General features: G+C 47.7%; 2 protein-coding genes across 2 annotated transcripts in view; one reads left to right on the top strand and one right to left on the bottom strand.

Annotated features, from left to right (window-relative positions):
• On the top strand, positions 1 to 19370 carry LOC135821658 (uncharacterized). The gene is made up of 11 exons (XM_065334660.1): positions 1 to 413; positions 495 to 577; positions 5030 to 5125; positions 6212 to 6321; positions 7337 to 7508; positions 8075 to 8200; positions 14654 to 14750; positions 15130 to 15211; positions 16233 to 16508; positions 16741 to 17013; positions 17602 to 19370. Exons 1-11 carry the CDS (start codon positions 246 to 248, stop codon positions 19014 to 19016), a joined length of 2898 nt encoding a protein of 965 aa, XP_065190732.1. The 5' UTR covers positions 1 to 245; the 3' UTR covers positions 19017 to 19370.
• Positions 19202 to 27125, bottom strand: part of LOC135821666 (alkyldihydroxyacetonephosphate synthase, peroxisomal-like) — a 26259-nt gene continuing 18335 nt past the window's right edge. The window contains exons 16-22 of the mRNA XM_065334666.1: positions 26812 to 26861; positions 25960 to 26029; positions 24335 to 24396; positions 23435 to 23524; positions 23150 to 23249; positions 20813 to 20870; positions 19202 to 20088 (exon numbers count right to left, since the gene is read on the bottom strand). Coding sequence (XP_065190738.1) covers positions 19943 to 20088; positions 20813 to 20870; positions 23150 to 23249; positions 23435 to 23524; positions 24335 to 24396; positions 25960 to 26029; positions 26812 to 26861 — 576 coding nt within the window. The 3' untranslated portion in view covers positions 19202 to 19942. The remainder of the gene's footprint in view (positions 20089 to 20812; positions 20871 to 23149; positions 23250 to 23434; positions 23525 to 24334; positions 24397 to 25959; positions 26030 to 26811; positions 26862 to 27125) is intronic.

Consider the following 27125-nt stretch of genomic DNA (forward strand, 5'->3'; position numbering starts at 1 on the left):
AAGTCTGGACTGGAGCCAGTGGAGGTGCAGGAAGGAATGTTTTTTTCAGTCAGAAGTAGTTCTAGCGGATGTTGTTGATTTTTTGTTCGGTCTTGACGAACGTATAGTGCACGGTCTGTGCCCAACGTCGGGTGTATACGCTCTGTGTCGGTGTGCCGTCTTGCCACCGCCTTTTCAAAATCAGGCCAAATACACTGTATGACCTGATGTTTCGTCCGTGGAGGTGACGGCGAGCACCCGTCACAATGAATCGCCTCAGTAGCACCACTTGTTGGTGGTGTTTCGGCGTCGCTCTTTCCATCTTGGGCAGCATGATAGGCTATACCGAGGCTTCCTTGCTAATAGGCTCTCTCGATGTTGGAAGTAGTGCTGCTGCTGTTGCCTCGCCTCTAATCAATGAGCTTCTTTCTAAGGTTGGTGCTTTGAGAGCGGGCAGCCTTTTTTTCGTGTTGTGCGATTGCTCAGGCATGTTTTTGAACGTCGTTTCCTCACAGATTGTTTCTCGTTATGATGTGCTGGCTGTACAAAGTATTGCTGATGCCCAGACCGCAAAGGAACTGCTCAATTCCGTCAACAGGTATGGTGCTAGCTCACGAGTACAGTCATACCTGTACATGTATGTTCGTGGGCTTTTGTTTTTTGAGATATTCCCTTGTAGATCTACTTTACTTAGGCGACGGTACCAGTTGTGCCACTGGTCACAACCAGCAGCAGTAATCAAGGCCCCTCATCTACTACTGTCATATTTTATTTTTGGTACGTAATCGTTTAGTGAAAGAAAAACATCATACTTCGAAGTAGTTGTGTGTGTCTACTCGTTGTCAAGTGAGCTGGATCATCTCTGTTGCATGTTTTGTTGACTGTAGACCCCACGGGGCGTGTTGTATTGTCAAAAAGGTTTCTTCGGCGATTGGTGCATCATGTTTGCAGGGTTGAGCGGTTGAAGGATCACCTTCACCAGATCCAGTACTACTGCTAGGTTGCGTTGTTTGTGTCTTCAGTTCACTTGTTCTAAAATTAATAGTTTTGTTGCTAGTGGCTCTTCTCCTCGCTCTCGTGAACGCCGAGCATTCATGTTGTTTTGTATTGGTGGCGGTTGGTGCTGCCGTCTTTGTGTGAGAAACTCGTCCAAGTCCTTGTTGTGCCGCCGGTGAGTATGTTAGCAGGCAGCACTACAGCGCTTCCTCTCTTCCGACAGGGACTATTTCCGATCAGTGTCACTCGTGACTGGGCGCTCCTAGCTGGCTTGTAGCTGATGCACCGCGCGCGCTGCATGATGGACAGTTTAGCACTACATCAGTACCCGCGCACGGGCTTGGGCTGCGCACAAAGCAGCGAACACTGATCTAAATCACGTAACCCGTCGTTGCGTTGTTTGTAACTCTACCCCCATGGGCCAGGCATAGGCTTTACGCAAGATGATTTTTGTAGAACGCCCCATTTGCTTGGTCGCCAGCATAGCCTGTCATTCAGTGGCTGGAGCAACCTGCGCACACAGAATCCTTGTAGGGGTAATGATGTGCTCTTCCGTTCCTCTGACACATCAAACCCAGTAACAGGGGAGGCAAAGTAGTGATAGTGATACTCATGTCGTCATGATGGTAGTATGGGTAAACCTGTACTTTAGCGCCCCCCCCCCCCCATATACATTGTAATTATGGCACTAAGCACAACACTGATATACATTGTACAGTGTGGTCATTTTAGTGCTGAAATCACCTGAATACTACATTTTTTAGTACGAGACATCCGACGACCTGGGGGCACTAAAGTACACGTTTACTCCCTCCCCCCCCCCCCCGTAGTATGATGATTAGGGCTGAAACGATTATACCAAATAATCGAGTACTCGTTTGATAACTCTAACGATCGAGCAATCGTTTAGATTACTGATTTCGATTATTTTGCGTTTTTTAAATTTGTGTCCAGAAAGTACTGTAAACCCTCGTTTTAAGAAGTTTGAATCAGTTTCCGCTGGGAGTATGCAATTGCCAGGGGTATGGTTCATGTTCTGAGGTTAAATTGACTTCAAAACTGCCATGTTTCGGAGCTACCCTTTCACTAATGCATATTTGTTTGTGGAAACAGAGTAATGTTTGCACAGAATTATGACACTATTTGCTAACGATTATAATCGATTACTCGATCGTTAAGCTAAAGAGTAATCGATACGTGAAAATCCACGATCGTTTCAGCCCTAATGATGATGCTAATGAGTAATGTCTAATACTAGTAATAGTAACATCAGGGAGAGATGACTGTAACCTGATCACTACAATACAAACTATTTGAAGAAGTTGCTAGTAACGTTGGAGCTCTCCTTCCTGCCAGCAGGATCTTCAATTATTGCGCTGGGAGGCATACCACCTTTTCGGACAGGGGCCCTTTCAAAATGGACTTTTTCCAATATGGGTTGACTGCGATGTGGCCACTGGTAGACAAGAAGGCAAGTTAGTTGGCACGACTTATATCACATCCGACCCTGGCATTCTTGAAACATAATGCTTTCCCTTAGTGGTGATCTATCCTTGTACAGGTGGAATCCTGATAATTCGAACCTCAAAATGCCAGGAAACAACTTCTAACTATCCGGACATTCTAATTATCCAAACATGAACCCACAACACAATATGTATGTCAAAATGCTCTCATGGTCACCCAGAGTTGCGCTATGGATCTTAGACACAGATTTCACGGATACTGAACTGACCGGCACAGCCTGCTCATGCAAACTGAACTGACCAGTACAGTGTACAGTGAACTTCGAATTACACTTTGCTAACTTCGAATTATCAGCACAAATCCCACGTGTTTTCTATGTAAGTGGAATCTGTGGGACTTCTAATTAACCGGACATATCCAGTTCGAGGTTCGAATTATCAGAAATGTTTATGTGGGAATCGTATTGATAGAAATCGGTCCTGGAAAAACTTCTAATCAAGCGGTATGTTCGAATTAAGCCATATTCGAATTATCAGGATTCCACCTGTAATATTGGGTAGTGTGTCTGTATGAACATGACGGTATAACAAACACATCAGCATGGTTGATGCCGAAAAAATCCATGGGCATGGGGATAGTGGTGGCGTGTTCTAGGAAGTGGCAATGTCCCATGTGTCTACATGTGTCTATATGCCCACTTGGCAACATGGTGTAGAAGGTGCTACAGCTGCAAGTACATGACTGTATGTGTTCTGCCCTTTGCTGCTGGGCGGCCATGCCAGCAGGTGTACTGCTATTCAGGTGGGTGCATCACAAGCTCTCCAAGTGGGTTTGATAGCCTTGCAGGACTTCAAGACAATTATCAATTTGTATGATTGTGTGTGTGTGTCAGGATCATTCGGGACTGTTACTAGTGTTTGTGCGTACTTGTACTTGTACTCTGCTACAATATACTACATTGTCCTATCCAAGAGCCTTTACTGTCATACTGTTGTGAAAAGCCCAGCCAGCAGGGCAGACAGAACAGACACAAGCAGGCATGCGATACTTACTTACATATACTTGTACCTGATTGTACTATACTAGACTGGTGCTGAACAACGTTTTTACTCGTGACGGTGGGTCCAGTTCAAAGCTGTAGAAATCTAGTCTGGTGCTATCTTCAAGTCTCTCTATTCTCCGTTCTTGTCTTGTTGTGGTCTTGGCTCCCCAGTCAACTCTCTCTCTCTGGAGTCTGGCGCTGTGGTTTTGAAAGCTATGAAAGGCTGAGCCTGGTGTAGCTGCCTTGAGTTGAGTGTACTCCCTTCATTCACCGTATCCATACACATGATCATTTCAACTGTACAGTGTCACACAGTGTCACACAGTTTCCCAGGCCTTGGATGTTCCTTGTACATGTACATGACTTCTAGAGGGGGGGGGGGGGGGGGGGGGGGGCATTGCACGCACTGTTACCTTGTGAAGTTGTGTACCTAGTACCTGTCAATTGTCATGCAGAAAATGATACACATTTTGAGCTAGAATAGTTCTTGTAGACACGGTATTATGCACAAGTACACCCCAATAATCTTGTCTGTGGTTTTTGGCTTGTTGCATGCACCAGCTTGTACAGAGTATTCCATACTTGCCTTATGGAGTGCTCTTGATGTATTGATTCATATTGCGGTCTTGTTAGTTGTACGTGTAATCAAATGATTAGTTTGCTTCACACCTCAAATCTTGTTTGTGGCTTGGGAAGATAGCTGAAACAGGTGACAGGTGCTTGATTTTCCAGAATCATTCCCATGCTGATGTTATGGGACTCTCCCTAAGAATCACCCACCCACTCCTACTCCCTGTATGAATGAACTACAAGAGGGGTGACTGAACTGAAGAGAGTGTGTGTGTATGTGTATGTGTATGTGTGTGTGTGTGTGTGTGTGTGTGTGTGTGTGTCCAACCTGTTGGAAGGCTACCTTCTTGCCAAAGCATTTGGAAGTTGGACTAGTTTCGGCTCCACAATCCAGTGTGTCGTTACTATAATAGCTTTCATGGCTGAGGTTGTTGGTATGTCTGTTGGCTCTGGGTTCCCAGTACTCAGTAGCCGAGGCTGGTTGGTAAAGTAACTAACGTTACTTCAAGGTACCAGTGCATCTAGTGTCTGCTTCTATCAAAGCAACGTGCTGTCTATACTGGTTACCCCAGGAAGTGTAGGGTGTGCATAGGTAACTTTCTTGGCCGTTTTATGCCGATGTACTCTGTGTGGTGTAGACCAGGTGTGCATTGGTGGTCGATTCACATGGCTTCGCCAGTTGTGTGGATTAGACAGTTATCTGGCGCAAGCCTTGATCTGTCTCATTCAGATCTTGTTGGCTATCGTTGCTATAACGTATAAGAGAAAATCTGTGGGTGCACATCCAGTGCATTTGCAGATTTGCGTGCTTCTCTTGCGACGGGTGTATACATGGTACATGGTGTGTGTGTGTGTGTGTGTGTGTGTGTGTGTGTGTGTGTGTGTGTGTGTGTGTGTGTGTGTGTGTGTGTGTGTACCTGCATCCGTGTGCTTGTGTGCGTGTGTGTGTGTGTTATGGATTTGATCTTTTTGCAGGAGAGCTATCAATACCAATGGAAATGGAACTGCCAGTATATACAGTGTGGCTCTCGGTGGTAGAGGTGCAGAAGAACAGCTTGTATTCTTTTACAGGTATTTTAACCGATGTAATTGCAATTTTGGGTGCCATGCAATTTTGGGTACCACAACGAAAAAAATTAGAAACATCCCAACACATCTTTTCCCACTCTTCATTAGCATGCTTGTTTCTACAACGTGGACTATAGAGTTTGATGGAAAGCTCAGGGTCTTGTAGGGAATCCCTTTTTACCTCTGCTGTGAGTACTGACGGAAGCCTCCTGGGGCAGTTGTTTTGCATGCAATGCTAGACCATGACATCACTATAGTGTATAGAAGACGGTCAGGAGTGGTATCTGGCAATGCGAATGTCATCATCCACCTCACGTTTGACACCATAAATTGTACTCGAGTGCACATTGCACTCATACACGTGTATACAGTGGCAATATTTATTTTGGACCGCACAAACTAGACATCTAATGCAGTTTAAGGGAGCTGACAATGGGAAATAATCTAAAGAATTATGTGACTATCACCACCAGGAGTGGAACTAGGGACCCTCACTTGAAGTTGAATTTAGATTTGTGGATTCTCAACTAATCGAGGAGGACACCTAAACCGGTGGCGCCTCCAATTGGGCCCGCGTTTTATCCTGAAGTTACACGGTACTCAACGGACACGCACATCATGGTGGTGTCAAGTCCGCTTCTACACCCCCACCATCCTCCTGGACAGGCTGGAGTGGGCCCACAAATTCTAAACCGGCGTGATAGTTATTACAGCTTTGGTATTTTTAATGTGGTTTGGTCTTAGTGGCGATGTTTTGGTCTTAGTGGCGATGTTTTGGTCTTAGTGGCGATGTTTTGGTCTTAGTGGCGATGTTTTGGTCTTAGTGGCGATGTTTTGGTCTTAGTGGCGATGTTTTGGTCTTAGTGGCGATGTTTTGGTCTTAGTGGCGATGTTTTGGTCTTAGTGGCGATGTTTTGGTCTTAGTGGCGATGTTTTGGTCTTAGTGGCGATGTTTTGGTCTTAGTGGCGATGTTTTGGTCTTAGTGGCGATGTTTTGGTCTTAGTGGCGATGTTACGACTATGATCCAAATGATGATCACACTACAAGGCTACCATTCTTTCTCACGTTTGCATTTCTGGCTGCTATAGACGCTCTTCAGTGTCAATCGTTGGCACTTGGAATTACCCCAATCGGAATGGAACCTTTGACACTACTCCTTTTGCTGTGCATGTTCAGCCTGTGCGCAGTGACAGTGTGGGTGAGTACTGGCAATACTATCGTATATCTGTTGCCATAGTCTGTCACATTCTCTTTCAGGTGTTAGGTTCTCGCTCCCATATACACACATACACATGTACTCACACTCCGATTACCTCATGCACCTTTTTCTGCTCCCCGATTCTCCAACTTTTGACCCCTCATTGACCCCACACATGATCCCCCTTTCCCATAATATCCGTTGACCTGGGTAACTGAAGTCTTATCATGCATATTTGCCCTAGCTACCTAGGCCCCTTATTTAGCCTCTTGTGACTGCTTTAGCTCTTTTTCCCATTGCTGTTGCAAACAAAACCTAATATCTCCAAGTCCCCTCGACCTCATGTGAGCTGTGTGTGTGACCAAGTTTTTAACACAGGCAACAAAACCGCTATTGGGGGAAATGTGGGGGGGGGGAGAGAGGTCAGTGCTGGAATTTTCCGGGAAGATCGCTGTTTGTTCCATGGGTTCAGACTGTCAATGGCTGCCGTTGTACAGCAGACACCACACCTAGAATACTTGACTGTGACTATGGTAGATAGCTCTGTAGGTGTACCAGAACTTGTTCTAGTTCCTGTGTCCATATGTCACGAACATATATGAGTTTGTCTTCTATGCATTGGTCCTTTGACGGTGATTGTATTCCTTACAAAGCCCAAGCCATGAACTTTGCTTACCCTTGGTTAGTGGGCCCAGTCCAAGTGGGTAAGATGCACCTTTGCTGGCCTCTTGATACTACGAGTATACCAGACACACAATAATCACTGGTCATTTGAATTGCACCGTCTTGCTTAATATTTGCTAGCCATTTGGACAGTGGCGTGTGTGGTATCGGTATGTACTCGTACATTTTAAAAGCATCGACAATGCATGACGTAAAATGCACGCACCAAAGTAAGGAATGCTATTGGACTTGTGTATGTGTGCGTGCGTGTGTGTGTATGTGTGCGTATGTATATGTGTGCGTGTGTGTGTATGTGTGCGTGTGTGTGCGCGTGTGTGTGTTTGATGCCCAGGGGTACGTGATTTCTTGTGCATATCTGCGCACACAAGCAGTGATCCGGTCAAGAACTTAGCCATGATTCAAGAACTCCCTTTGGTTATCCAACAAGCCAAGTTTCACTTCAGTCAGCAGGGCAGTCCGGTGCCCGACGTATTGCTGATGGGCAATCTGAATGCTGATTGCATGTACGTGCCTATGCATACTGTCTTATCCTAGCATAGTACATGATGGAGTAGATGCATTGCAAGTAGTTCCAGGACTGTCAATGCAACACATCAAGTAGTTCCAGGAATTGTCAATGCAACACATCAAGTAGTTCCAGAAATTGTCAATGCAACACATCAAGTAGTTCCAGGAATTGTCAATGCAACACATCAAGTAGTTCCAGGAATTGTCACTGCAACACATCAAGTAGTTCCAGAAATTGTCAATGCAACACATCAAGTAGTTCCAGGAATTGTCAATGCAACACATCTGGCCTTGGCTCACTGTAGCAAGACCCTATCAGTTTTGTGACAACAATTGTCAACTGTCTGCTTCAAAGGCTTACCACGAGCCAGTCAGGATACTCTCCTGCTAAGAATAATAGTTGCAAGTGCACTGTGTTTTTATTTATTTATTATCATTATGTGTGTGTGTGTGTGACTGTGTGCGTGCGTGCATGCGTGTGTGTGTGTACGTGTGTGTGTGTGTGTGTGTGTGTGTGTGTGTATGTGTGCACGTGTGGATGTGACGCACATGCGTGTGATAGGTCATTTCCATCGGAAAATTGGCAGAAGATCTTGCTGTGGACTGATAGGGGTAGTGGCTACAAGTGGCTGTTGACCCGTTCAGCGGATACGACCACAACAAGATCAACATCATGTGCTTTGGACCGGTACGGCCTGTGTGTGTGTGCATGTGCTTTGGACCGGTACGGCCTGTGTGTGTGTGCATGTGCTTTGGACCGGTATGGCCTGTGTGTGTGTGTGTGCATGTGCTTTGGACCGGTACGGCCTGTGTGTGTGTGTGTGTGTGCATGTGCTTTGGACCGGTACGGCCTGTATTCCATACCGAGTAGTAGCAGTGTTGGTTCTCAGACAGCAGCGTCTTAGTCTTAGGGTGGACTCGCATAGATGACTAGGCTCCCGGGCAGCCCCGGTGTTGAGTCGGGCTCGCTCGTTCGCAGACTGTTAGACAACAACTGGATGGGTTCTGAGATATCTCTTACTTAGACTATCATGATCTCAGACAATACTACAAGACAATATCAAAAGGGAAAACCACTCGAAAAACCATGTCCGTCATTCCAACTCTCTCTCTCCAGAACTCCCTCAGCACAAACTCACCACTCACTCAAAGTATGGACAAGCCCGCGCAAAGCAATAAACACGTGACACGCAGATACCGCGCGACACTAAAACACAGCTAACAGTGCACTACACGTAGGTAGTGACAACAATGCAAAGTCAGATACATGGCGACTGATATCATGCAGATCAGTAGCAGTTCAGTTAGTTGAGGTCGAACCTCAACATACCTCCCCTTCTTTCAAAGCAGGAGGGACTAGCAGTTTACAGGTTGAGCCTATCAGGCTGCTTCTTGGCTCAGTCGGATCGATGCGTTGTGACATTGGTCGCTTCCTGGACCGGCATGGGAACTTCGGTGTCCGCTGAGGCGGGCGTAGCGCGGCACGGCTTCACCTGATCAAGATGACGGCGCTGGACGGCACCACCCTCGGTCTCGACGGTGGCTTCATGAGCATTAGCCTCTAACACTGTGGCTCTCTCTGTCGCGCCGGAGGCTTGCTGTACAAAGACTGCGTCACTTTCGGCCAAGTGACGTGGAGCGGTGTGATACCGTGTGTCATACCTGTCCTTGACAGAGGCCTTCACTGCAGCTTCTCGCACTCTAACGGCTTCATCCAGTTCGTCATCGTCCTCTTCCTCAGATTCTGAACCGGGGCAGCGCAGAGCTTTCAACTGCGTGCGGAATCCACCGCGCAGGAACAGATCTGCCGGAGCATGCCCTGTGGTGGCATTCACCGTGGAGCGGAGGGTACCGAGCGACTCTTGCATCGCTCGCTTGAGGGACGCCTGCGATGACTTTCTGAGATGGCGCTTGAGTGTCTGGTGCAAACGCTCTACCGGGTTTTGCCTTGGGGTGTACGGGACAATACGCTCGTGCTGGATGCCCCAGTCACGAAGCTGGGCTGCGGTCTCTGCACTGACGAACTGGGGACCGTTGTCCGAGATGACGCGCACTGGATACCCGAACATGGTGAACATAGCGCGAAGCGCTGTCACCACCCGCGAGGACGTCTCACCGGTTAGTTCTGCAACGAGTGGATAGCGGGAGTACAAATCCATCACACTCAGAAACGCCTTTCCACCATAGTAGAAGACGTCAATGGCAACCGTGTGCCAGGGCCGTGGTGGTAGCTCTCTGGGCTGCAGAGGTACCTTTGTCGGTCGAGCTTCGAGCGCACATGGCTCGCAGCTTTGCACGTGCCGCTTCGCTGCATTGGCCCAACCAGGCCACCACACTGACTCCTGCAGGCGTGACTTGGTTTTCGGGATGCCGGGATGCCCATCATGTGCCAGCTCGAGTACCTCCGGCACACAACACTCTGGGATGACTAACCTCTCCCCTCGCAATATGACAAAGTCGTCAGTCTTAGGGTACGGCCATACACTCAACTCGTGGCGAAGACCACGGTACGGTGCCACTGCGGAGGTCGACGGCCATTTGTCAGTCAGGAGAGCTTGGCGCACTGCACATAGCGTCTCGTCCTGGGCTGTCTTGGCGGCTATCTTGCGTCGTTGATCAGGTAGTAGACCGTCAGCACAGGAGATCGCTTGCACGACCAGGAAACTGGTGTCTGCTGGTTCGGTCGGGAAACGTGACAGAGCATCGGCTAGCACGTTGAACCTGCCAGGGCGGAACTGGACTCAGGGCCTGCTCTAGACATTCAACACAGCCCGGTCAGAGTGTACCTGGCGCATGCAGGCCAGCCGGGTCAAGCCGGGTCAGATCATCCGGCAGAAAACAACCAAAAGCCTGCTCAAAACGCAGGAAAACAGAAAGGCGAATTTATTATCCGGAAACCGGAAATTTTAGAGAACATCGCCACGTAATCCACCGCCGCTCATCTTCCTTTAGAAATGCGTCTTGCACAAAGCGTATGACATGGATAGACTGGCATGGTCGTAGTCCAGCCAGGGTCGACCATTCTTCCAAGTGTCTTGGAAAGCGTGAGTTCTTTTTCTCTTCGCTGTGGGCTCCATCGTCCAAATCACCAGTCGGCTGAAAACTTGCACCTGTGTCAAAAGCTATAGCCAAAGTTACGCTTTTGACTGCCTGCCCCATCGACTTTGAATGTCCTTACTTCCTGCTCGCCGCTGGCCAGATCGCGCTCGAACCAGTTGACCCCAGTTGACCCTAGCCGAGTTTCTGTCGCTTGTAGACTGTAGTGTGTACGGTTGCGCTAGATTTGCAACAGATGGGGTCCGCGAGTCGTAAAATAGCGGTTTTTTAGGAATCCATTGTCAGTTTGAGACATTTTTCAGCCGAGTCAGACAGGACCCGGTGTTATCTGTTCAGCCAGGTCGTGCAGTTCCCCAGCCGGGCGCGTGACCCGGCTGACCCGGCTCTCCAGCAGGCCCTGGGACTTGGTAGTGAAGGTCTTGCACCTTCAGGATGAGCCGTTGCACCCGTACACTGGCGGCTGACAAGTTGTATGCACGGTCAAATACTTGCAGAAGTGGTTTGTGATCCGACAACACTGTCACGGAAAGGCTGGTGATGAAACTGCGGAAACGCTGCAGGCCCCAGACTATCGCCAGTGCCTCTCTCTCGATCGTAGCGTAGCGGGTTTCTGGTCCAGTCAGTTTACGACTAGCATAGTACACGGGACGCCACTCGTCACCGTCGTGCTTCTGCATGAGGACGGCTCCTAGACCCGTACCAGAGGCGTCGACTTCAACGCGCGTCGGCAGGGTAGGGTTGAAGAGTGCCAACACGGGCTCGGTTGCAAGGTGTTGTCGCACAGCGGCGGCTGCCTGTGTACATGCTGGAGTCCAGTCCCAGTTTCGGTGTCGGCATGAATGCTGATGCCAGCGACAGGTGGTGCCAACAATCCTAATGCAAGTGACACACCTTCGCCCAGGAGCGCCGGCACTGGCTGCTTGGAGTCGTCAACAACAAAGATAGTCTCTTGTACAGTGAACTGGTTGTACGTGATGCACGCCTCGAAAACACCAACAGGTTTGAGCTGAGACGTTCCTACCGGACGTAATGGGCAGGGCGATGACGATAGCCGATACTCGCTCGGTACTTGTGACTGAGGCAGGACCGTCACCATGCTGGCCGAATCCACGCGCATAGCCCTTTGGTGCTTGCCATCTAGCACTACCGATCGTAGTGGAAGCACAAATCCAGTTTTCCCGGACCAGACGCTGAAACATTCCGCATCGTCGTCGTCATCGCTGTCATCCATTTCCGCAAGTTTCGGTGAAGACACCTGACTTCTGGACGATGGCGTTGCTGCTGGTCGGGTATCATTTGCCATGGCCAGGCTGGCCGTCATCCCTGGCTTCGTGCCCAGGTACTGGCCTTTCGGCTTGGGCTTCGCTGCGCCGGAACGGCAGACTTGCCCGAAATGCCCTTTCCGTCCACACTGGTTGCACACGGCGTCGGCCGCCGGACAGTGCCGCTTTCCCGGTGGGTGCGTCGCTCCGCAGTACCCACAAGCGGGGTTACTGGTGTATGGAAGGCTGGGTCGGCCTTGTGTCTGGGGAGCGGCGTAGCTGACCTCGACTTCCTTGGCTGGCGTCTCGCGCGCCAACACAACTGCTTGAGCTCGCTTGGCTGCAGCCGTCAGGTCCTTGCCTCCCTCTTGTAACACACTCTTCCGGGCCGCTTTCACAGACAGGCCACGTGCAAACAAATGTACGGCGACTGTGCCGAGTACATCTTTTAGGTCAGCTCCTGGAGTGAGATTGCATACTCTCATCTCTTTCTCGATTCGGACCCGAAACGCCTGAATCGATTCCCTAGGCTGCTGCTCAATGGAGAACAGCTCAGCAAGCCTGGCATCCGTGCTGCGCTGGCTTCCAAAATACTCATCGAAGAGCCCAATTAGTTCCGCGAACGGGTCGTCTGCCTCAGGGATCGTGGGAAATTTCTGCCACAAATAGTAGCTTGCATTTTCTCCTAGATTCGCCGCCGCGGCCAGGTACTGCTTCTTCTTGTTGGTCACCTCGTGGAGCTGGAAGCCGATGTCCAGTTGACTTCTCCACGTCTGGTCATGGTCATGGCCGAGTTCGTGATCTAAGTCCAGCTTGACAGATACGCGGACTTTCGATGCCATTGTTGTCGCCGTCGTCAGTCAGATTTTCGGAACGAGTGCCAAATCCTGTTCACTGCGCCAATGTTGAGTCGGGCTCGCTCGTTCGCAGACTGTTAGACAACAACTGGATGGGTTCTGAGATATCTCTTACTAAGACTATCATGATCTCAGACAATACTACAAGACAATATCAAAAGGGAAAACCACTCGAAAAACCATGTCCGTCATTCCAACTCTCTCTCTCCAGAACTCCCTCAGCACAAACTCACCACTCACTCAAAGTATGGACAAGCCCGCGCAAAGCAATAAACACGTGACACGCAGATACCGCGCGACACTAAGGCCAAGTAAAATAAAATCCCAGTTTATCGTCCTTTTTTTCACAAAAATCGGGGAGGGAGGGCGGATTTTATTTTTATTTTTTATTTTTTGATGTGCTACAGACTACTATAGTTCTTGCTTTGTGTCGCCAACACTAGCTTGGACACAAGAGACAACGTCGCTCTCCTCAAGGCGCTCCCCATGGTCCAACTCGCCAGCGCTGAACTGGGTGAAAATGTCCGAGAGAGTTGAAGACGCAGAGACAACACAGCCATACCAGGACTTCAGAACTTTCAACCCGCGACGGATTTGCAGCAAAACAAACGGCATGTCGCTTCTCAACAAAGTCGCAACTACGGAAAGAACGGAAAACTGTCGAGGTCTCGACAGGATGAAGACGGACTTTCGGCAGAAAGACGAAGCTGTGTTTTCAAGCCTTAGCCGACGTAAAAAATCAAGCTTTTTGGCAAAATTCTAGATTTAAAAAATAAAAATAAATTCCGGGCGGCCTCGAAAAATGGGGCGGGCGGGGACGATAAACTAGGATTTTTTTTACTTGGCCTAAAACACAGCTAACAGTGCACTACATGTAGGTAGTGACAACAATGCAAAGTCAGATACATGGCGACTGATATCATGCAGATCAGTAGCAGTTCAGTTAGTTGAGGTCGAACCTGAACACCCGGTGCAGCCAGAGATTACATGTACTTGCATATGGTTTGAGTACGATTAAAATACGAGAGAAAAAAATGCCAAAATACTTTACTTTACTGCCTGGAGCAGCAATGGTCTCTACAACTAAAACAACTCTTTTGCACCCACACTTTGAACATGTTCTAAGTCTTCCGGAGCCATCCAGCCATCCACTGCCTGGGGGTGATTTACAATATGATTTCCAAGATGATGTAGGAGCACGATACATTGGTTAACATCAACACATGACACCAGAAACTGCCAAAGAGGTAATATTAGCTTCAGTACCAGTGTGCACCAGCCATGTGTAAATGTCACGCCGGTTGAAGCCTTAATTTTGCCTGCTTTTTTGGGCTGCGTGGCATCACTGTTTCATTCGTACCTGACGATGGCAATATTGCCCAAATGTTGTACGTAAAAGAATTGCTTCGGTCCTTTGCAGTGCTTTGGGAATGGGTGTTCATAGTTATGAAGCAACTATCCACGACTGTAACGAGATAATAAGCAGTCAGAAAGTGCGATAACAGGGCACTAAACTGACATGTTACTGTGACATTCAACGACCTGAGACCTAGCTCTCACACACCTCCAACAAGCTGGAAGGCTGTTGGTTTGCGCACCGGAGGTGTGTGAGAGCTAGGTCTCAGGTCGTTGAATGTCACAGTAACTTGTCCGTTTTGTCAACTTTTGTGCCCTGTTATCGCACTTTCTGACTGCTTATTATCTCGTTACAGTTGTGGATAGTTGCTTCATAACTCGTTTCCATGTGATTTCATCTATTTTAATTATATTTATTGGCTCAGTATCCAACTCAATTTTAATAATATTGGCATTATTATAATGCTGGATGAAACATTGTTTCTGCTGTGTGTACTTCAAACTAGCATCACGCGTATGCTCGTAAGTGAGAATTTCATGCTCCAAAAATGTATATGTACTACAACCCACAATAGTACACATGTCGACTTTCTGCTGTATCTGTTTCAGATTTGTAGCAAGTGGTCAGGCTATGATACAGTCGATTGTAGCTTCCTCAGCGGCCGTGTTCCGATTCGACCTTGCATATGCACTGACAACCGACGAGGTATGGACTTGTTTTCATCTCCAACTAGTGCTACAACAAATTTAAAAAAATGATGCACCTGGTTTTGTACACATGCGGTACGCAAAATAGCAAACAGCAACAGTTTCATCATCTTTTGTATGGAGTGACATTGCAAGCACCGATTTGCTACTCCATACAAAGCATAATTATTATAGAATGATGTCATGGGTGTAAGCTCTGCTGTAAGAGTTGAAAGTGTGACGAGGCTATGGTTTAACGATTTGCAAATGCTCAATGCTCTCCGAGCCAGTGGTAACCCGGCCAATCTTAGTGGGGGGATTGGCAACTTCATCCATGTTTAAAATCCATTGAAAACATCTTCACAGTCTCTATCTCTATTATGTTATGGCCTCGGCAGGCTTTGATGGTTAGTGAACACTATCCGATTGAGGTGCGAGTACAAGCAGCGGACACTGTTAGTCAAACGCCAACCATGAGTGGTAAGTAGTTCACGTACTGTACATACTTGTGCTGTACACAAACACGTACCAAGAGTATATAACCCCCCAAGAGTGTGCAACTCTGCATATGGGGTCTCTGACGGCGAAAACTCACATCACGTGTCTCAGATTCATTCGTACTACACTCATACCTCGTTTATCCGGGCAGTCCGGGACCTTGCACTGCCCGTAACTTTGAAATGTCCGTAACTCCGAATCATATACATCTTGATGGGGAAAGTGCACAAGTGTGCACAGAACACGGCATGTGACGTCACTTTTTCCACACAAAGTGACAAAGGAGTGGTAATATTTCCACTGAAACTTGCCCCCAGGGTGCCCGGTAGACCGAAGTGCCCGTAACTTCGGGGTCCGGATAACCGAGGTATGAGTGTATGTACAAACGAAGGATAGCGTGCGCGCAATCCGAATATCTGCCATGATCATGCTGGGGATTTGCATATCCGCAGTGAGTTTCTGTCAGAGAGTGCTTTTTTATTACTCTGCTCGCTAAAAACGGGCTGGAAACGTACAACTGCGACACTACACCACGTGATGTGAGTTTTCGCCGTCGGCGTACCCCATAGAAGGGTACCAGGAGTTGCACACTCTTGGGGGGGGGGGGGGGGGGGGGGTTATATACTCTTGCACGTACTTGTAAGTTTCTCCACTGGTCAAAGACTGTTCTACGCCCCGGAGCAGAGCTTTTTCACACAGCAAGGACAGGAAGTTTCATTGCAACTCGGAGTTGTACATCGGTCATTCACTGTCCAGCGCTGTGCATGGGTAGACTGTTGTGCTGCTTAGCAGCCGCATGCACACGGTGTCATGGATGCTTCAAGGAATAGACAGACCGGCTGGATTTAAATTTCATCCTTGTCGTGTACTGTGATGAGGTACATCATCATCATAAGGCAGTCCGTGATTATTCTGTGAGTGTGTGTGTGTGTATGTGTGTGGTGTGTTGGATACATGTGCCATCATTCAAGTTGTCACATGCTCTGACTTCTGTATGGCCCAGGTAATCCAGCACTGGTAATCCACACCGCACCCATAGGGGTCACAAACAGCCGCACAGCCAAGATCTGGTTCGACCTGAGTCCCATGCCACCGGACTTCAATCCGAAGAAGGACACGTTGTCGTTCATGTGTCGATATGATGATGCACCAATGGCAACCAGCTGCTCGAGTCCTTGGACTGCCATAATGATGGAGGAAGGTCCACACACGTTGGTCATAATTCCCGTGACATTGCAAGGACGCAACTATTCTGCTGCCAGCTACACTTGGAGTGTGGGTAAGGTTTCTCCTAGCTGTGGTATTTGTATCCGATATGCACGAGAACAGTGTCGTTTTTCCATACAGGTTGTAATTCCAACATGCAGTGCTGAGTTAAGTGGTGAATTGGTAAGGGACTGTCCAGAACGAGTGATAGTGTCGCACACAGGCTGTGTTCGCACAATCTGGCTAAGTGCCGGTGGTGTCCGGTATTCAGTTATGTTGTTCATATTGTCCTGCAATACATGTAGATACAAGACCACCAGTGATGACGTCTATACTAGCTGCTGTGGACAAGACGGACCGGGCTGTTCTGGCATTCACATGTGACGAGGCTAACTGCATGTATGAATGCTACAGTCATGATGTCAGGGACAACCCAACGACATCATTTGTACCCTGCTGGGGTGGCTACCAGAGCACACAGCCCATATCGCAGTCCGGGGCCAGGATGAACATTTCTGTGCGGGCTGTTGACAGAGCGGGAAACACTGGTATACCTGTTCTCTATTCAATTGATAAAGGTCAGTAACGAGTGCCTCTGCTAACACATAGTTCTACTCCCTTTACTCCCTTGGGAATTGGTAAGGCCTGGAGTTTCTGGGCATTTGTGATACTATCAATCAACGTCATTCTTAGGTGTGTGTTCTTTTAACAACACACACCTAAGAATGACGTTCTTTTAACAACACACACCTAAGAATGACGTTCTTTTAACAACACACACCTAAGAATGACGTTCTTTTAACAACACACACCTAAGAATGACGTTCTTTTAACAACACACACCTAAGAATGACGTTCTTTTAACAACACACACCTAAGAATGACGTTCTTTTAACAACACACACCTAAGAATGACGTTCTTTTAACAACACACACCTAAGAATGACGTTCTTTTAACAACACACACCTAAGAATGATGTTGATTGATATGGTATCACAGGTTATTTGTAAAAGATGCGACTTGATCCTTGGAAAATGGGGGGGGGGGAGGGGTGCATGAGGATTTGTTTGAGTATAAAGTGGGAGGTCCAGTGGACAGTTAACTTGGAAAGGGAAGTACTGCTCCTTTGGCTTAGATTTTCTGTATTTCTTGTCTCTTTTCTCAGGTGATGCAACTGCCGGCGATTCGTCTAAGAATTCCACGGCCAGCTTTCTGACTAAAAATCTGATATTTGTAGCATGTGGGTGTACAGCCTTGGGAGTCAGTATGGTGTGGATCGTAATATTGCTAATGTGCCGAACATCATCTTCCAGCAATGATGATAAATCCTCTGACAGAGAAACATCACCGTACAGAGGTAGGGGAAAGGCTGTGGCTGATGGTGGCGCAGGTTCAGGCGGTGGCGGCGGCGGCGATGCAGACAACAGTCACCATACGACGACACCCGTAGCTCTGTCACCGGTGATTGTCACACCGCCACCTGTTTTAAGTGCACATTCGCCAAACCTTGAATCTGGTACTGGTCAGGTTGGAGGAGCTGATGGTGGTCATGCCAGTGCTGCTAACGGTGCTGCTGGTGCTGGAGGTCGGGTTAGAGGTAGCAGTGCTGTGAGCCATGTTACAATGTCCATGCAGGAATGCAACAGCACATCATCCATGAGGCCTGCCATGTATGCCGCTGGAGGAACCGGCTATATGCATATCAAGCGAACGCAGGCCCTAGAACAAACCACCCACTTCAACGCTATGGAGGTTCATGAGTCTGTGAACCGCGAGTCGGGTGATGGACAATCCCATAAGGAGGAAAAGGCTGCGTTTGAGTTTGATCACCATAGTCGTTTGTCTATGTTCAGTCATGGTGTACTGTATGACAATAAGAATAGAGAGCAGTGTCCATCTCGCTCACATCGCTCCAGTCGCTGTGTCTGTGGTGATAAAGATGAGCAGATTCGCCAGCACAATGAGCGCAAGCGTGAGCGTCGTCGTCGCCGTCAAAACAAGCGCTGTCGTAATGATCATCACTACGGTGCTAGTAGTGGGGCAGTTACTGATGTGGAGCACTATACATACCAACCATTAGTGCTCAAGTCTAACCCACAACAAACATACTCACCAAGTCCACATCAACACCAGCATCATGCTGCCAACCGTAGCCTACGTACTCATTCTAACCTACCCGAGCAGCCAGAAGACGCACTGAGCAAGAAGTCTAGAACATCGGCTGAAGCAGCCGCCGCGGCTATGGCGAGGGCAGCAGCAGCTCTCAACAATGGTGATATGGCTACGGCAACGACTATGACAGATGGTGCAGAGGACAGCAGCAATAGCAAGCCAGATGTCAAGCCCAAAATTCTGGACGCAATGCAGCGCAGGAAGCTAGCCAAACGTATGATGCAGGAACGGCGCGCATGGGCCCATTACTTCAGTGAGATCAACCCATCAGATGGTGAGTCAGTGTGTTCATCCATGCGCAGTGCTCCAGTCCTTCCCAGTGGACTGCGTCTTCTCACAATGAGTGTGGATGCCAAGAAAGATCCGGATACACAGTCTGTTGTTTCAGGAGTAACAACGTGTGTTTGAATCTTCATTATGTGCCCCAGATGACCAAACTACCCCATCATGTTTCAAGTGTACTGATGCTGGCCTATACTCGAGACATTCTCCTCATTCCAAAGTAGTGTGGCTACCCTTTTCTCAGATGCTGTTGACTGAAGACAAGATGTTAGTAATGCTGTTCCCGACGTTCACATCAAACTTCAGACGTATACCAGACTTCATGAAGGACATCTCTTTATCACTTTCTTCCCAAATTGAGATCCGTTCTAAATGAAATGACTACAAAGATCAATTATGCATAATCAAACTGGGCAGACTGCATGCAATCTGGTGCCTATATCAATAATAGAATTTGAGTTGTCAATGAATGGTCCTGGATCAATGTTGCGACCAAAGTGTGGAGGACACTATTTTACAAGAGAAAAAGTCTTGTTAAATGTGTGCAGTTAACCTGCGGGTAAAGTGTGCGTGCATGCTTGTACATGCATTCCTATAAGAAAACTCAGCTGGTGTGGAGCCGGCAGATTTGCATGCTTCTCATGGTGTGCATATGTTGTAATCTGGAGTGTTTTTCTGATCTCTGATAACTTTCCAATACAAGAAGTACGAGAGCAGCATAGTAAAACGAAACAATGATGCAGAGCAATTGCAATAAAGTACAAAGGTATTCATAGATCAATGCAATAAGTAAAGCAAGTTGTGCATTCAATACACACACCATTGGCACAGGTTGTTCATAGGGTATTCATAGATCTTGAACAATTGAGCACGTCTTTGCAAGATAAATTAATACACGTCTCCATATCAAAGCTAAAATAGAATAGCAACTTAGCAAGCGAAAGCTCTGTCTCTTGCAGTCTTGGTCTATCTGTAGGAAGACCAAATGTAGGTAGCATAGAATTGACCTTCAACTATTTGAGTGCACAGATTCCGGGCCACTGTGCTGTTAATCAATGGCCAGTGGTGCTGTCATCCGGCAGTAGGTTATTGGCTCCGAAGATGTTCTTGGGATCAATGTGGTCCTTGAGTGCACGGATTGCAGCAACACCTTCGGATGACAGGGTTTCTGTTACCCACTTCTTGCGGAGTTTCCCGACTGTACAGGAAAGAAGATAGAAAAAAGCAATGTGTCTATTTTGAAAAAAAATAAAACTTAAAAAGTGTCCATTCGTTATGTCTTGTATGCATTAGTTAGCTTGGCTCTGAACACTACTTCCTCTATGCAACTAAAACCGCATTGCTCATAGCAATTCAATCATGGTGACGAGAGCAGAGACAAGAGCCTGAAGAGGTGTTATGAAGAGGGTAATATGCACCTACTGCTAACATTAATTTTGATCACGGGGAGGATGGCAGTTCATGCGCTATGCCACGGGGAGGATGGCAGTTCATGCGCTATGCCACGGGGAGGATGGCAGTTCATGCGCTATGCCACGGGGAGGATGGCAGTTCATGCGCTATGCCACGGGGAGGATGGCAGTTCATGCGCTATGCCACGGGGAGGATGGCAGTTCATGCGCTATGCCACGGGGAGGATGGCAGTTCATGCGCTATGCCACGGGGAGGATGGCAGTTCATGCGCTATGCCACGGGGAGGATGGCAGTTCATGCGCTATGCCACGGGGAGACAGAACTGATTACGAGCAAAGGGTTTGACAGTACTGGTGTTCTTCAGGAAGAAATTATTCAGCAATGTCAATGAGGAAGTGCTATCAGGCCAGGAGCAGCATGGGTGCACATTACTTCTGCCTTGCTATTACCACCATTTAGGCTTGCATTAGCGAGTGCTGTAGACACTAAACGGTGCCACGGTGACTTACTGCCGTGGTGATGAGAGACACTGCCCCCACTGGCAAGAATTTCATTACGAGCTGCAACCTGCAAGTACATAACAAATAAGTTAAACCAAGAATCACACTTGAACACAAAGCAGCAGCAGGACATGCAGCTCACCTGGACTCGGCCTTCTCAGCCTTTAGTTGTACACGTGTACTTCAGAAGTACTCTGTTTCAGAAAGCTACTGGGCTTGTCTGGTGAATGTCACTGAGCTGAATTATGCTGGGTCAATGTTTCCACAGTGGAACCCAATGAAGCAGGGGAGTAGGCTCGAGTAACGTTAACTTGAAGTGCCCAGCAAACTACAACCCAGCATGCGTGTCGTGCGGCATAGCTGCACAACAAAATCCTGGCACTGTAGCCGAGGATGAATCTACATTTCCCTGACCGGTAGTGTTTCGACGGGAGATGATCCATTTGTGTGCCTGAAAGGTGATCCATCAATTATCAATTTTCTAGAAGATAACCCGCAGTATGCCTGCAGTATGCCCGCAATGCCGCTAAGTAATAGTAAGTATTGCTAACTAAAGTGCTGCTCAATGAAAACGAAAGGGTGAGTCAAGTTTGCACCCTGAACCAGTTCACATTCCAGTGTTTGCAGGTATAGGGCTGCTGCAGGGTGCCCAGCGCATACTTGGCTCACATCATTGGATTACATTGAGCAGCAGCATTGCCACCCTGCCTAAGTCACTCTGATAAAGTGACCACCTGTCCTAGTAGAGGACCACAATAACTAGGACCAGGAGTACATAACCCCCAAGAGTGTGCAACTGCCTGCACAACCTCTATCGTTACAGTGCTGCGGCGGCAGAACTTCACATAACTTCACATCACGTGACATGGTTCAAAAGGTTACGCTGGGAAACAGTGCAAAGTGGCCACAAGAGAGTTGAACCCAGAGCAGCGTTGCGAACAACCCTGTATCTATCATGCACAGGGTGCAAATAATGTGTAAGGGTTCGTCACGTGATGTGAAGTTAGTTCTGCCGTCGCAGACCCCATAGCTGGAGTTGCACACTCTTGGGGATTATGACTGTACTCTTGCTAGGACCAAGTGATGTTGTTTGCAGACAAATGACCCTAGATAAAGAGACCACCTGTACATAGCGACCGAAATTTGAAGGTCCCTTGAGAGGTGGGCTTAGAAAAGTCTCTTGAACTGTATACGCTAACCCCATGACTGTATACACTACTAGACAGCAGGTATTGAGTTCTCCTCTCTGCGGCTGCATTTCTCATTAGGCCATTGTGACAAAACATATTAATGATCATGAGTTGAATCCTAGCGTTAGCTTCATGCATTGTTCTCATCATGTGGCTCTTTTCTGTATGATCATGTTGCTACTGTGTGGATGGGTCCTGTGTTGATAAAGCAAATCACTGGGAATTCCGCGTTAGATTCGTCTACCATGATTGATATCTCAAAATCTGCTGTTTGGAAGGTGCAAGGTGCCATGCAAAGTTTTTAGCTTTGTGTAGGCTTATCAAAAAGTAAATTTTGCACGTCCGCATTACAACCGGCTATACAATTGCGTTGAGAAACACAACCAGCTTAGGAAGTTTCGCTCGTGCCAGGTCACCACCATGCATGTAATACCAGGGCGGCAGTTGCAGCGCCTAATGGCGAGGGCGAGGTAGTAACTCTCACAACCAATGCCCAACAAGGGGCGAACCTCGTTAGCTGAATCCATTTTACCCTCACTCCGAGTAGTGAGTACCCAGTTGACCGTGGGTGTCGGTGCAGTTCCTTGCATGTATAGTGGTTCACGCATGCATCACCGCATTTTTTAGCACAGTACACGCTCCCTGCTCCCAGCGCGGGTCTCGAACTCGGGACCTTGTGATTCGCAGGCAAGCCTACAACCACTCGGACAAAGCGCTGGTAGGCTTATCAGCACTTCGATAAACTGTAACATATTGCAAACGAGAGACCTATAATACTAATCTCAGTTTATGTTGCCAATGAATGTCACTGTGTGGTACTAGTAGTATTTCCTCCAGTTTACTTTTACCATTCATGCTGTCCATGAAAAAATCATTCAAAAAATCATGAAATTTGCCCAATGGGAAATGTTACAACTGTCACAACTCTTACCCAGGCAGGCTTACCCAGGCAGGCTTACCCAGGCAGGCAGGCTTACCCAGGCAGGCTTACCCAGGCAGGCTTACCCAGGCAGGCTTACCCAGGCAGGCTTACCCAGGCAGGCAGGCAGGCACACAGGCAGGCTTACCCAGGCAGGCTTACCCAGGCAGGCTTACCCAGGCAGGCAGGCACACAGGCAGGCAGTAAAAAGTACATTAGTGGTAGCAGTCCACTCACCTCTAGTGTGTCAGCTGCAGCCACTGGATCAGCTAAACCCTTGCTGTTGATTGCCATGTAGAAGTACACGCAGGCACCACAGTCGTACGTCTGTGTCACTCTGCGGCAGAAGACAAACGGCACAAGAACACCGCGCACAGCTCTGTATACAGTCGTAAACTTCAGTCTGGAGCAGGATAGTAGTAATGTGCACTTTACACAAATACTGGTAGCGTTCACACTACACAGCACATACGACGAGTACATGGTACATGTACGTCTTACAAAGTTGCGGCAAGAGCTTACCGGCAGGAGATAAGTGGTGGATGAACTAGGTTTAGTTTGGAGCATTCTCTTCGCAGACAATCTTTCACGTTGCGACACAGTGAAAGAACTCTGCAGTTGACAAAGAGACAGTCATTCAACAAAGATGCTACTGGGTCTTTACATGTCATGATGTCAAGACCATGCATACACTGGTATAGGCCTTGTCAGTTATGGTGGAACTGAGGCAAGCTCTAGTAGAAGATTACTACACATGTACTACCCTTAACTTGCTTATCACTCCTGCAACAAAATGCCTTGTGTGCTGAGTTTGGTGGTCTTGGTGCGAGGAGACAATGAACTAGAGGTCAGCTATACCAAAAGAACACTTCCACTGCTCCCTTTGGCATGCCCGCAATGGCATCACAGCCTCAGAGTCCAGACATTTAAGAAATGATGTATCCCAACCTCTGCGGACCAAGACCTGGAGTTGATTCAGCATCCGTAAAAGACTACACATTCCGCAATTTCGACTTATAACTCTCCCTTTGGTGTGGATGGCTTTTCCTCAACATCCAATAATATATCTCAGTGATGTTTCGGGTCATAGGTTTGCGGGTCATAGGTTTGCGGGTCATAGGTTTGCGGGTCATAGGTTTGCGGGTCATTGGTTTGCGGGTCATAGGTTTGCGGGTCAGAGGTTTGCGGGTCATAGGTTTGCGGGTCATAGGTTTGCTGGTCATAGGTTTGTGGGTCATAGGTTTGCGGGTCATAGGTTTGCGGGTCATAGGTTTGCGGGTCATAGGTTTGCTGGTCATAGGTTTGCGGGTCATAGGTTTGCGAGTCACAGGTTTGCGGGTCATAGGTTTGCGGGTCATAGGTTTGCGGGTCATAGGTTTTACAAGAATAACACTGAGTCCAGCCTACTCTCTACTCACTCACCTTGGCCATGGTACTGATGTCTCGAATGAATCGCCTACAAACAAGTACTGAAGGCCAAAGTCCTACAGGCACAACAATGACCAGCACCAATATGAGCAGTTGGTAACACATACCATACTGCAAACTCACCACTGAACATACCCAGACATACAAAGCACAGACTGCTGGTTTTATCTAGAGCCAGTCAATGTACAGGGCTTCAAGGAACTACTCGTTTTACAAACTATTGCACAACAATTACGCCCTATTGGCACTTTTGGTCCTTGGCAGTGTCGTAGTCCGACCGGATACGGCAGCAGCATGCTTTCCTTCCTTGCACAGTGCATTAACACGGTGGCAGTTGTGCACAGTGGAAGAATTGCCTGTGTGTGAAGCTGGTGTGCACCATCAATCAGATTCATAGTCTTTAGGGGGGGGGGAGTACTTCGAAGTAGTTCCATATGAATGATAGGATAACACTGACAGAATAATGACCGTGATGAGTCCATACTTGAAACATACAACATACAACCATGATTATGGGTCAATGCATGGCGGCACGCTGCGGCCTTCGTTGCATGACAGCTTGCCTGCACTATGCCCTGTAACTAGTTACTCATGCACTCAAACCGGCAATCTCTCCTACCACCATAACCATTTTCACTTGATTTGCTTGAATAACGTGAATGAGCTTCAGTTCCGCACGAATGTTGGTTTCAAACCACAGGGTAAAATGTGGTGTTCGATTTTTCCACAGTGAGCGGATGTAGGCGAATGATAGAATGAAGGCAGTGCATCGCACATCTGGCCCATAGAAAAGACTAAGGCCTGAGGTAACCTGAATTGCATACTCTTGCTTGTAAACTCTTGATAATAAGCACAGGTCGGGCTGAAAGCGGACAGTCATAGATAACCTCGGAGCTATTTACAGTCAATATTGCAAATAACGACCCTCGCTTGGCCATGAGGAAAGTGTTGTTATACGCAAGGTGTTTAAAAGTATGCGATCACGTGGTCACTTGGTCTGAAGATAGTCGGTTGCTATTCGCAAGTTGTTGTTATATCTGAGTGAAGATAGTCGGTTGCTATTCGCAAGTTGTTGTTACATCTGAAGATAGTCGGTTGCTATTCGCAAGTTGTTGGTATATCTGAGTGAAGATAGTCGGTTGCTATTCGCAAGTTGTTGTTATATCTGAGTGAAGATAGTCGGTTGCTATTCGCAAGTTGTTGTTATATCTGAAGATAGTCGGTTGCTATTCGCAAGTTGTTGTTATATCTGAGTGAAGATAGTCGGTTGCTATTCGCAAGTTGTTGTTATATCTGAAGATAGTCGGTTGCTATTCGCAAGTTGTTGTTATATCTGAAGATAGTCGGTTGCTATTCGCAAGTTGTTGTTATATCTGAAGATAGTCGGTTGCTATTCGCAAGTTGTTGTTATATCTGAGGCTAACTGTATACATGTATATTGTATACTCAATCTGCGGCGGCGGGGGGGGGGGGGGGATCATTGTACTCAATCTGCGGCGGCGGGGGGGGGGATCATTGTACTCAATCTCCGGGGGGGGGGGATCGTTGTACTTCGAGTTGTAGTTGTGAGATGGCCGCGCTAAAGCACCTTTCAACTGACAGTTATGTACCGGGCTTACCCGAATGTAGGCAATGAGGAAAGTCAGCAGGTAACCACGCCGTCCATTCTCTTCGCCTCCAGCCATCCCTCTGTGCATATCAGTAAAGTCAAAATATGCATGAGGTATTACAATAATATGCATAAGGTCTCCAGTTCAGCCTCACAAGTCACAGTCATGCTTTCAACAGTGCCATTAATGACTGGGGAATGTGTACAACAGGAAAGGAAAGGCGAAGAATATGGATGTGATGTGTGCATACCACTGCCTAGGTGTACGGTGCGGGACATTTAGTCTTGTTGTGAACAGTTGATCCATAGTCCGATGAAGTGTATCGTAAAAGGAAGATGATGCATTGACTGCTTGCCGCGGCATGCATTCAATAATATTATGACTTTCCGTAACTACCCATTGTACATGGCATCAGACATAACTACCTGGATTTGGATACACACTGATGCCTCTAGAACATCTTAGCATACATCAGACATCAATATGATGACTTTCTTTGTATATTTTTTGTACAGTGTTCACTGTTCTACTGCCTGGTAGTGCCAAGCTACAGTGTTCACTGCCACAGTGTACTGCCTGGTAGTGCCAAGCTACAGTGTTCACTGCCACGTTCTACTGCCTGGTAGTGCCAAGCTACAGTGTTCACTGTTCTACTGCCTGGTAGTGCCAAGCTACAGTGTTCACTGCCACGTTCTACTGCCTGGTAGTGCCAAGCTACAGTGTTCACTGCCACGTTCTACTGCCTGGTAGTGCCAAGCTACCACTCAATACCGCACTGTACCGTGACTAGCAGTGACATAGCAGTGACATAGCAGTAACATAGCAGTGACATGCATGGCTTCGGGAGTAAAGTCACACTACCTGAACTGTGCGGCAATGCTGTACACTCTCTTCTCCTGGATTGCTACTTCCTGAGCAGTAAAGGACAGATCAACAGTTAGCAGTGACCAGGTTGGACTAATTCCTGCAAACACATTTCGCAGGCACTGATCCACAATGAAACCGCATTGTAACAAAAGCAGGTCTCTAAGTCCCAACTTGACACATGTAAGTTGAAATATTACGTCAAGAGTATTCAACATAACAGCGTGGAAGCGGGAAGTTATCAATTTCAACGTAGGAAGAATACAGGGCGTGTTGGTGTTGACACAGTGAACGTATAAATCGCACTGGTG

The sequence above is a fragment of the Sycon ciliatum genome, chromosome 1, assembly GCF_964019385.1.
Source record: "Sycon ciliatum chromosome 1, ocSycCili1.1, whole genome shotgun sequence".
Classification (NCBI taxonomy): domain Eukaryota; kingdom Metazoa; phylum Porifera; class Calcarea; order Leucosolenida; family Sycettidae; genus Sycon; species Sycon ciliatum.

Excerpts from the sequence above, each read along its gene's own strand:
- LOC135821658 (XM_065334660.1), top strand. The coding sequence starts at position 246 with ATGAATCGCCTCAGTAGCACCACTTGTTGGTGGTGTTTCGGCGTCGCT. Across the intron at positions 5,126-6,211 it reads CAGCTTGTATTCTTTTACAG|ACGCTCTTCAGTGTCAATCG; the intron begins GTATTTTAACCG and ends TGGCTGCTATAG. Across the intron at positions 8,201-14,653 it reads ACATCATGTGCTTTGGACCG|ATTTGTAGCAAGTGGTCAGG; the intron begins GTACGGCCTGTG and ends TATCTGTTTCAG.